This window comes from Cucurbita moschata, unplaced genomic scaffold (genome assembly GCF_002738365.1).
Source record: "Cucurbita moschata cultivar Rifu unplaced genomic scaffold, Cmos_1.0 Cmo_Scf00001, whole genome shotgun sequence".
NCBI classification, from domain to species: Eukaryota; Viridiplantae; Streptophyta; class Magnoliopsida; order Cucurbitales; family Cucurbitaceae; genus Cucurbita; species Cucurbita moschata.
Window position 1 is genome coordinate 5,105,021 of NW_019268517.1, and position 12,151 is coordinate 5,117,171.

Sequence of the window (12,151 nt, forward strand, 5' to 3'; positions counted from 1 at the left end):
GAAAAGTTTTGGGACCTCATGCATTATGTGTGCTCATGCATTTGAGGGGATACCCATATCCCATCACGAGGGTACGGACGCGTACATCCAGTTGCAGGACAACGATCGTTATGCTTTGCATTGCGCTGCCGTGACGGTTACTAGTTCTAGCGGGTGTCCGGCCTAAGGGCTCCTAGAGTATGCCCACCGGATAAGTAAAGTGGCCCAACGGTCTGCGAACTAGTTGATGAGCCCATACTCGTACAACTTCGGTAAAGAACAGGTCTACAATATGTTTTGCATCATCAGTTTTGTGACAAGGAATAAAATGAGCCATTTTACTAAATCAATCAACCACATCAAAGATGCTATCATAACCTTTCCTAGTCCTAGGTAAACCTAAAACAAAATCCATTGATATATCAATCCAAGGACCATTAGGAACCGGTAATGGGGAGTATAAACTATGTGGTTGAAGCCTAGACTTAGCTTGTTTACATGCTATGCAACGAGCACAAACTTTATGAACATCATGTCTCATTTTAGGCCAAAAAAAAATGTTCAGAGAGCATATCATAAGTTTTAGAAACTCCATGGTGTGCCATTAAACCACCTCCATGAGCTTCCCTCACAAGTAGCTCACGGATGGAACAAGATGGTATGCAAAGTTTGCCTTTTCAGAACAAAAATCCATCTAACAACAAGTAATTATCCACAATGAGTCCTTTTTCACAAGATTCAACAAAAGGAAAAAAGAACATGTCATGTTGATACAAATCCTTTGTGTTCAAAACCCAACAACCTAGCATTCAAAGTATTGAAGAGGAAATACCTTCGTGATAAAGCATCTGCAACAATGTTCTCCTTACCTTGTTTATATTTTATGACATAAGGAAATGTTTCAATAAATTCTAACCACTTAGCATGTCGTCTGTTGAGTTTATTTTGTACTCTCAAATGCTTTAAACTTTCATGATCCGTATGAATAATGAACTCCTTAGGCCAAAGATAATGTTGTCTGGTTTGCAATGCACAAACCAAAGCATAAAGCTCTTTGTCATAAGTTGGATACCTCAAAGATGCACCAGTCAACTTCTCACTAAAGAACATTAAAGGTCTTTGATTTTGCATTAGTACAGCACCTATCCCTACTCCACTAGCATCACATTCAATTTCAAAAGTAGACTCAAAATTAGGTAATGCAAGCAAGGGAGCAGAACTCAACTTTTCTTTCAAAGTATTACAAGCAAGTTCTTGATCTTTTTTCCATATAAAGGATACATTTTTCTTAACAAGTTCATTCAAGGGTGAAGCAATTGTACTAAAATTCTTAATGAACCACCGTAGAAACTTGCAAGACCATGAAAACTTCTTACCTCACTTACATTTTTAGGTGTAGGCCAATCTTTTATAGCCTTCACTTTCTCCTCATCAACCTCAACACCATTAGATGAAACTACAAACCCAAGAAAGTGAACTTTTTCCATGCAAAAACTACATTTCATTAAATTTATGTACAAACATTCCTTTCGTAAAGTAGTCAAAACATTGCGTACATGGGTAATATGATCATCTAAAGATTTAGAGTAAACAAGGATGTCATCAAAATAAACAACCACAAACTTACCTAAGTATTCTCGTAAGACATGGTTCATTAGTGTCATGAATGTACTAGGTGCATTAGTTAATCCAAAAGGCATAACCAACTATTCATAAAAACCTTACTTGGTTTTAAAAGCTGTTTTCCACTCATCCCCAATATGCATGCGAATTTGATGATAACCCGATTTTAAATCAATCTTAGTAAAAAGACTACATCCATGCAATTCTTCAAGCATATCATCTAATTTGGGAATTGGATGCCTATACTTTATAGTTATCTTGATTATAGCCCTACAATCAACACACATACGCCAAGAACCATCTTTCTTAGTTACAAGAATAACTAGAACAGAACAAGGACTCAAACTTTCACGTACATACCCTTTAGCAAGGAGTTCACTTACTTGCCTTTGTATCTCTTCAGTTCCATTGGATTAGTCCTATAAGCTGGTCAGTTTGGAATGGGCGCGCCAGGAATGAAGTCAATCTTGTGTTCAATCCCTCGAAGTGGTGGCAAACTACTAGGCATCTCCTCGGAAAATAAATCTTCAAACTCTTGCAAAAGCACAACAAAATCATTAGGCAAAGAAGGGTTAAGCATGTTAGTAAAGTAACAAGATCCCTTGCACATAAGTACAAGAATAGTCTGGTTAGAGAGCAAAACATTCCTAGCCTCACTTGATCTAACATATAAGATTACTGATTTGGCTTTTCTCTCTTTTTTTTCTCTAAGCTGAGTGTTACTCTCTTGCTTTTCCCTCAAGCTCTTTTTTTCACTTCATTCTTTTTCAATCTCTGCTTTTGCATCAGCCTCTTGCCTTTTCTTTTCAAGTTTGCAATGATCAAGAAAGCAAAACATTCCTAGCCTCACTTGATCTAACATACAAGCTTACTGATTTGACTTTTCCCTCATTTTTTTCTCTAGGCTGAGTGTTACTCTCTTGCTTTTCCCTCAAGCTCTTTTTTTCACTTGATTCTTTTTCAAATCTGCTTTTGCATCAGCCTCTTGCCTTTTCTTTTCAAGTTTGCAATGATCAATAAATACATCTTTTGGAGACAATGGAACAAGAGTAGTTTTTTTTACCATTGTGAGTAAAAGAATATCGATTTGCATACCCATCATACATTACCCGACGATCAAATTTCCATGGCCTCCCCAGTAGTAAATCTCCAACATGCATGAATACAACATCACATAAAACATCATCAACATGTTTTTCAATAGTAAAAGAAACAAGAGTTTGTTGAGTTACCCGATCTTCCCCACAATCATTTAATCATTGAAGCTTGTAGGGTCTTGGATGTGGTTGTGTCTTTAAATTAAGTCTTTTGACCAGAATGGAACTCACAATATTGGTGCAACTACCACTATCAATTACAACACTACAAGGTACAGATTGAACAAGACACCGAGTTTGAAACAAGTTCTCCCTTTGGTCTAGACCGTCCTCCTTAATGTGGGTGTTTAGAGATCGTCGAGTAACCAAAGATATATGTGTAGGGTCCTCTTCACTAAACTCCTCACTCTCATCAGTTTCCTCATTTATGTCGTCATGTGCGTCATCCGTAACAATTTCTCCCTCCTTGATGGTCATAATTCTTACATTTGGGCAATCTCTACTATAGTGTCCTACCCCTTGACATCTCCAACACTTTAAATCTCTATTTCAAACAGTAGACTTTTCTACATTTTCTTTCCCTGTTCTAGATCTCTCCCCTTTCTCAAATTTAGCTTGAGGCTTCTCATTAATCTCTTGATTTCTATGCTTAATCAATGTTCTTACTATCCTTTTTCCATGTAGAAGTAGAATTGGAAAAAGTTTTAGAAGAATACCGTTGAGACCTTCGTTGGATTTGTCTCTCGATCTTAATTGCAATGTACAACAACTCCTCAATATTAGAATAAGGCTGTAAATCAGTCTTGTCTGCAATCTCTGTGTTTAACCCATTAAGAAACCGCGCCATGAGAGCCTCCATGTCCTCATTGAGTTCAAGGCGATCCATCAATGTATCCATCTCCTTGTAATAATCTTCCACAGATTTGCGTCCTTGTTTCAATGCTTGAAGCTTTTGCGCCATGTCCGTTGAAAATATTGTGGAACAAAACGCTTCCTCATGGACTCTTTGAACTGGACCCATGAATCAATTGGTGCTTCAAGATTTCTTCTCCTACTTGACATCAATTTATCCCGCCAAATTTGAGCATATTGTTTGAATTGAGCAATGCATAATAGTACCTTCTTTTCATCACTCAAATTATGACAGTTGAACACCGACTCCACCGTTTTCTCCCATTGAAGGTACTCCTCTGGATCGATTTTGCTATAAAACTTAGAAAGTTTTAATTTGATGCTCCCCACGTTACGATCAATTCTATCATCATAAGGAACTCGTTGTTGTAAATTATGATACCTTCTTCCATTGTCTCTCCCTCGCATCAAGCCATGACCAACCGCATGTGGATTATCCTCGTGGTGATTAAAATTGTTGCCCTCATATGTATCGGTTGAGGGCGTAGGTAGTGGAATCCTCTGTCGAGCTTGATTTTGAATCTCCAATCTTCTTATTCGATCAGTCAACTCTTCTATTCCTCGAATTAGTCTTTCCATGGTTCGTTGTTGTTCTTCTCTCAATCATGCATCAGTAATGTCAGTATTGTCGTCTGGATTTTCCATGCTACAAAAGAAAGGTAAAGAAAAAAAAGGACCTCACAAGCGCTCCCTCACGTGTATTCACTTGTAAATGTAGTTCACTTGTGTTTAGCACTCAACACTCGAATCAATGTGTCACTCCCTTACAAACTCACCCTCATAATTGAGCACACACAAATCACACTCCAAAAAATAAATTGGGATGTGAGACAAGCTATGTTATAGAGCTAAGTGCAATTCAAAGTGAATAGACAGCACACTCAACACATAAACAAGGGTATTGAAGGAGCAATCCGAATAACGACAAAGAAACGAATTAAAGAAAGAAAATCATTAAGGACTAATTTAGACGTAGTAACATATGAGAGTTATGTATAATAATCAAGAGGAAAGAAGAAAGACATTTAACATCAATAAGCTTGCATTCTTTCAATGGTTGTTTTTTTTTTTCTTCTAATCGGCAAAATCTAATCAATTTACCAACAAGAAAATTGATTTAGAAGATCTTAAAGAAGAGCAAAGTGTTGATAAGATCCCGATCTAACACTTTAAAGAACATAGGAAATGTATTTTTTTTTTGTTATTTATTTTTGTGATAGAATATGAACTGTAACGACCCAAAATTTTGTACTTAATTTAAGGTCGCTACTGTATACGTACCATAAATATTGAATGCAGAAGACTTCATTTACATTCCATAAAACATAACTTTTAACTTATAACACAGTCATGGACTTACGTGTTTCGAAAACATCTTTAAGACGACACAACAAAAGACTCGAAATAAAATAAACAAGCGTTTAAGTTTAAAACATCCTATTCTATCCTAAGTCTAAGAAAATAAATGCCACTATCCTATGCATGTGTCATGATCTCGAGTTGCGATGCCGTCGTCAGCCGTACAGGAATGACTTGTCTTAACCTGAAAAATGTAGTAGCACATGGCTTGAGTATTTAAAGAAATACTCAGTAAGTGACTCCACTATTGGGGTTAAATTCAACAATCACATGTAATGAAATGATGGGATCTATCTTTCGTTTCGTTTCGTTTCGTTTTTCCTACGGTGTAATCCTAACAGGTAATCGTGGACGTGTACCATATACTCTACACGCAGCCCATACGTGCGAGTATGGGCTCACTAGCTAGTTCGCACACTGCTGGGCCACTGTCCCTAGTCGGTGGGTATGCTCCGGGGCCCCACCGGGACCCGTTAAAACTAAAACCGTCATGGCAGCGCTATGCAGGGCATAACAATCGTTGTCCTGCCATTTGGATGTACGTGTCCGTACCCTCGTGATGAGATAGGGGTATCCCCCCAAATGCATGATCACACAATATGCATGAGGTCCCACTAGTCCTACAGTCATCATTTAATGAACATAACCCCGTGTCACGTTTTCATGCTTACGTGTCATTCTCATTTTGTTACATATCATACATATTCCTAGCGGGGTTATGTATCATGCAATTTACCGTATTTCATGTCATACAATTCATTCAGTTACATTCCAATACTCATACAACAAGCCATAATCGTACAAGGACCACACATCGCCACATGCATTCATATCACATCAACTAAGCAGCATAAATAACATACATTCACGTTCACATGATTTCGTACTTAAGCACAATAATCTAGCATACAATGTATCATATCATAACCAAGTCATAACGTAAACACTTCATAGTCATATCGTTCTCTAACTTACCATAGCCTTAACGTTCTTATACCTATCACAGACATAGCATTACGTGACGTATCTTAGTCATATCGTCACAAGAACGTACCCTAACGCTATAGTTTTATCAATCTATCACAAACCTATCCCTTTCTACCCATAACCTAACCGTATTCTTTCATCAATCTCTCCTATCCATAACACTCCAGTATGTAACCTAACTCTAACGTTTCGTGAACGTATCTTACTCCTATCGTTACATTTCGTTTTGTGCATCCTTCTTGTACCCTATCTCAAACATATCCTTGAGCACATCGTACCATTGTTATTATCATACAAACCACATATTATAACATAACATAACATATAGGAAGCATATCGATCCACAGACAATTCACACATATCATTATATATGACATGTACAGAACCACAGGGCACGTGTCAACATCAAATATAACCATGCCGATAGTAAGGTCACTTACCTGGCTAGCTTAAGTCGTTGTCACAAATATATCTTTAATGAAAGTTTGATTCCGTCCTTTGAAATCCGAGTCAACCTATATGAGTTCATGTTTCAAGTTTGAACTCTATAAAATTATTTCTCTAATTTAGATTGGCAATCGTAAAATTATGATATTTCGTGTTCGACAAAATATAAAATTATTTCTCTAATTTATACTGTTAAATCCTGTTCAACAAATCTTTCCCCAATCTTCCCTCTTATTCTGTAATTATTTTTAAGAAGATACTATTCAATTTTGTTAATATATTCCTACTTACAAATCTTCCCTTTTTATTTTTATTATTATTTTTCTTTTTAGTTAACAGTGTTCTGTATTTCTTTCTCTATCTCATTTTTTCTTATTTCCTTTGTCTTCTTTCTGATTTAGTTAACAATTATATTCTTAGCTTCTAATTTAATCATTCATTTGATTATATTCTTTTCCTATAATTCATATAAAATTACAACCTAAATCATTGCAACAATTCATAGATCTAAATCATAAATCATTGCAACAATTGAGTAGATCTAAAATATAATTTGGTTTGAGTTCCTAAACTCATACATAATTCTTTTCATTTAATCTCTAATTCAAAACTAAATAATTGTAACCAAATTAATATTATTTAATAAAATAAAAGGAAGATTTAACATACTGACCTTTTCAAATAACATATCTCCTCCGGCGGAGCTAGTCTGCTTAAACCTTTTGCTTTCTTTTTCTATTTGTTTTTGTAGGAAGGAAGAATTCTAGAAAAATCTGCAGTTGTTCTTACAGAAAAGAGATTCGTGATTTGTTGACAGATTTATTTTTAGGGAAGGAGTGGTGAGAGATTGAAGGAAGGAGGAGGGATCGGTTACCAAATGTTTTTCTTTTTTATAATTATTTTTATTTGTTTATTTGTTTATTTATTATTTTAACTTTTTTTTTATAATTATTTTTATTTGTTTATTTCTTTATTTATTTTTGGGCTATTACATAAACATTCTACCCAAACTGAGAAAAAAAAATTATAAGAGAATTAAAAGAGATACGCGCAATGAAACATAGATTCGGATTACCTTGATGATCAAGATCAAGAGTAAAGAAAACTCGTTTCTAAACTCGTGATTCGAATCACTCCACAAGAGGTTTGATCAATACCACTTGAATGACTCTACATGCAAGTTCTAAACCAAAAATTTGCAAAGAAAGTTTAGCTCTCAACAAAGCTAAAATAGAAATTTTATTCTTAATTCCAAAATTTGATGTCTAATCAAAGAAAAGGAGGCTTTATATAGCCCTTACAACCTTAACCTATGTGATACATAACTCCCAAATTAAATGGGCTAGTAAATGAAAAATACCATAACCTCCGTATTAAATTGGCTAGTTAATGGTTGAATATAGTAACCTATGTGGGTTACAATATAACCTTAACTCCTATATTTAAAACTAGCTTAAATATGACAAACAAATAGTTAAACTATAATTAAATAATGCAATTAATAAAATGTGCTTAATTGACTCATCCTTGGACTAGTTTCATAAAAGCATAGAACGTTATGTTAGGTCTCTTAAATTGTGTGTATACAACATGATATGAATGACATGAAATTATGAAAAATGACATGATATGTACATAATGCTAGCGGGGTTGTATTAAAGGATAATGAAAATGGAAAAGTTTTGGGACCTCATGCATTATGTGTGCTCATGCATTTGGGGGGATACCCCTATCCCATCACAAGGGTACGGACGCATAGATCCAGTTGCAGGACAACGATCGTTATGCTTTGCATAGTGCTTCCGTGATGGTTACTAGTGTTGGGATCGATACCAGTCGTTAGCTCTGATACTAGTTGTTAGGATCGCACAACAACGCACACGCTCGATCTAGATGAACACAAAGAATGGGATAGAGAAAATTGCAAGGAGAACTCTGGCTAAAGTGATTTTTTTATTGATGACTTCAGGTATGTGCAACAAGAGAGAGTACAGAGAATAAAAATTATATATCAAAGCTCTACCCGACGGGATATATATATGGTTTAGTTTGCTATATATAGCTTTACCAGATTTAGCCATCTATTATATATAGCTATTTACTATATATAGCTTTACCCGATTTAACCATCTACTATATATAGCTATTTACATAAGATCGGACCATGAAGAAAACCACTCTCACTTTATAAAGTTTCACTTTATAAGATCGAACCGTTTTAAAGATGTTTTCAAAACACGCAAGTCCATGGCTGTGTTTTAAGATAAAGGTTATGTTTTATGAAATTTAAATGAAGTCTTCCCCATTAAATGTTTATGGTACATATACAGTAGCGACCTTAAATTAAGTAGAAAATTTCAGGTCGTTACAGATTCACACTCGCACGTGTGGGTCATATCTAAAGAAGACTACACATTCAATTTGTTTGAGATTAGAGGTCACTCCTAGATGCGCTAGAGCTCGATCCCAAGAGAATGTTGCATGTGTTTGCATAAGCATGACCCCTACAATGGGTGACTTACTGAGTATTTTTCGAAATACTCAGGCTGTGTGCAACATATAATTTTTCAGGTAAAGACAAGACACCCATGTACGGACGACGACGACACCGAAAATAGATACTGTGGCACGTGCATAGGGTAGTTGCATGTTTAAATTCTTAGTCTTAGGTCAGTACAAAACGCTTTTATTTCATTATTTAAATTATTTCATTTGTAATTGTTTTTGTTTTAATTTTAAATTCCAACGTTATGTTTTGAAACACGTAAGACCGAAAATGTGTTCTGAATATGTTTTAAATTTTCCGTTATTTATGATGAGTATCTAAGACCTATATTCTGCATTTAAGAGACAAGCATGAGACTTAGTAGCGACTCTAAGTATGTAGAAATTTAGGATCGTTACATAAAACATTAACTTGAGACTAAAGGAGAAGCTAGACCTTAATGGAAATGAGTGAATAAAAAATAAAATACGAGAAACACCGAACTGAATCAAATAAGTTAACAAATCAAAATTTGTTACCCATGCAATGTTAGAAAGCCATGACAAAGGGATGATCTTAGAGTCAAGGTCGAGGCCTAACCCATCAAGGCTAGAAATAAGTCACTTAAGTTGAGGCCACCTTGGTCAAGTTGAGAACATCTTGATGAATAGCTTTACCGAGTAAGCCTAGGTCGAGGCAAACACCTTCATCCAAGTATATGATGAATCTCACTACCTTCTTTGTTTTAATATAGACCATTAGAACTGAGAAACATCTACGTTTGTTGCCACCATATTTGTGCATCATCCTAAAACATGAACGATGCACAAGATACCTTATGGTAATCTAAACTCTTCAGTAGATGAAATATCATCATCAATGATAGCCATAACTCTACCATGGTTAGGCCCTTAGAGGTCCTATTGATGATACGAAACTTGTTTGTCTTACAATTTCATAATTATTTCACCTCTTGTATCATCTTAGGGTTGTTGGTTGTCTACGCTCGTTATCTGGTTGTCATAGTCTCTATTATTTCACAAAAGGTCTCCCACATTAGGGTAGTCGTAGTGGGGACCGACACTACTAGAGGCACCGATGGTGCCACTTGTGGTACTCTAGGTAGTGACAAGGCTAGGCCTATATGACTTATCGAAGCTGCACGAGTCAGACTCGGATCCCTACCTCATCCTCTAGCAGGTGAACATTCTTTTCCACATTTTTTAGGTGGCACAATATGTTATCTAATATATAAGTAGGTAAATCTATGATTCCTAACATTAAATCTTCGGTGATACATAACATCCATAGCGACCCTAATTTTCCTAATCAAATATAGATACCACTGCATGCATGACATGACTAATAAGTGTGGAAAAGTCTATGAACATATTACATAAACGATGTCATGGACTTAAACGTTCATAATAAATTCATTAAAAACAATATTGTTCTGAATGTGCGTTAAATTTTCCGTTATTTATGATGAGTATCTAAGAGCTATATTCCGCATTTAAGAGACAAGCATGAGACTTAGTAGCGACTCTGAGTATGTAGAAATTTAGGATCGTTACATAAAACATTAACTTGAGACTAAAGGAGAAGCTAAACCTTAATGGGAATGAGTGAATAAAAAATAAAATACGAGAAACACACAACTGAATCAGTTAACAAATCAAAATTTTTTACCCATGCAGTGTTAGAAAGCCATGGCAACCACAGTAAAATAATTATTTTCCCACTTGTCTAAAAATAATTTGTTACCCATTATTGTGCTAAAAATAATTTCTAGATTATCATCTATTACCCACTTGTCTTGAAGGGCTTCTATGAAATATTATTTTCCATCCATACATACCACAGCCATTTATTTTAAAAATATTTGATATCTTATTATCAAACATCACTTTGTCTATTTTGTAAGCCATTTGACATTTTTATAATATTTTAGAAATAGACAAACTAATTGAAAACCCATCTCTCTCAAATCAATTCTTTAAAACTTAATAAAGTAAATGAAAAAGTTAGGTGTTTTGTATGGTGCAATTTATAAGGAATTTTTGTGTTAAAATACAACAAATTCTCAAACCTCATCTATAAAAACCTTAACCCTTCTCATAATTCTTCACAAGCCATGGCACAAACCTACAAACCCTTCAATATCTCTCCACCAATGGCTTCCAAGCTCTCTTCACCCATTGCCCTCCTCCTCCTCAACCTCCTCTTCTTCACTATGGTCAGCTCCACCTATGTCCCTTGCCCACCGCCGCCACCCAAGCCCCACAAGCCCACCCCTTCAAGGCAGCCACCATCACTCCTCAAGTGCCCCAAGGACACCCTCAAGCTCGGCGTCTGTGTCGACTTGCTCGACGGTCTAGTGCACATAGTGATCGGCTCACCACCAAAATCCCCATGCTGCACCCTAATCCAAGGCCTTGTTGACCTGGAAGCTGCTGTGTGCCTTTGCACTGCGGTGAAGGCCAGAGCCTTGGGTCTCCAGATTGACCTCTCAGTTTCTCTCAGCTTGCTTTTGAACTACTGTGGAAAGAAGGTTCCGTCTGGCTTCCAATGCCCTACTTGAAACCAAATCCTTTCATTTCCCTTTCTGGTTTCTTCTTCAATTTTCCATTTCAATATCGTGTTTAAATAATCAGTTTGATCGTACGTCGTGTTATGATGGGTCTGGAAATCTTCTCAGAATTCCACCATCTTTTTATAGTTTCATTACAATGCAATGTAACATAATGGTACGTAGTTTTTGCAAATAAACAATGTTGTTTGTCTGTTCTCTTGTGTCTTATTACAAATTTGACGATGCATATGTTTGAAATCTCAAATCTTATTTCACCTGTGTTACTTGCATAAATCATAATAAACCTTTAACTTTAAAATTTTCATGACCAAATATTAAAGAGAGTAATATTAACACTCAAGTTTTAAATGACAATTTTGACGAAAAATGTATAGACCTCAATTTAATGAAAATATGGATGTCAGTGTAACAGCCCATGTATGCGGCTAGTAGATATTATCCGTTTTGACTCGTTATGTATCGCCGTCAGCCTTACGGTTTTAAAACATGTTTGTTAGGGAGAGGTTTTCACATTCCTATAAAGAATGTTTTGTTCTCCTCTCCAACTGACGTGGGATCTCACAATCCACCCCCTTGGGGGCTAGCGACTTTGTTGGCACACCGCTCGGTGTCTGGCTCTAATATCATTTGTAATAGCCTAAGCTCCTGTTAGCAGGGATTATCTAGTTT

The 12,151-nt window shown here is 35.9% G+C and overlaps 1 protein-coding gene across 1 annotated transcript; it reads left to right on the forward strand.

Annotated features, from left to right (window-relative positions):
- Positions 1 to 11,032: 11,032 nt before the first annotated feature.
- On the forward strand, positions 11,033 to 11,499 carry LOC111449769 (14 kDa proline-rich protein DC2.15-like). Its single transcript, XM_023089809.1, has one exon. It carries the CDS (start codon positions 11,063 to 11,065, stop codon positions 11,468 to 11,470), a length of 408 nt encoding a protein of 135 aa, XP_022945577.1. The 5' UTR covers positions 11,033 to 11,062; the 3' UTR covers positions 11,471 to 11,499.
- Positions 11,500 to 12,151: the final 652 nt, after the last annotated feature.

Excerpts from the sequence above, each read along its gene's own strand:
- LOC111449769 (XM_023089809.1), top strand. The coding sequence starts at position 11,063 with ATGGCTTCCAAGCTCTCTTCACCCATTGCCCTCCTCCTCCTCAACCTC.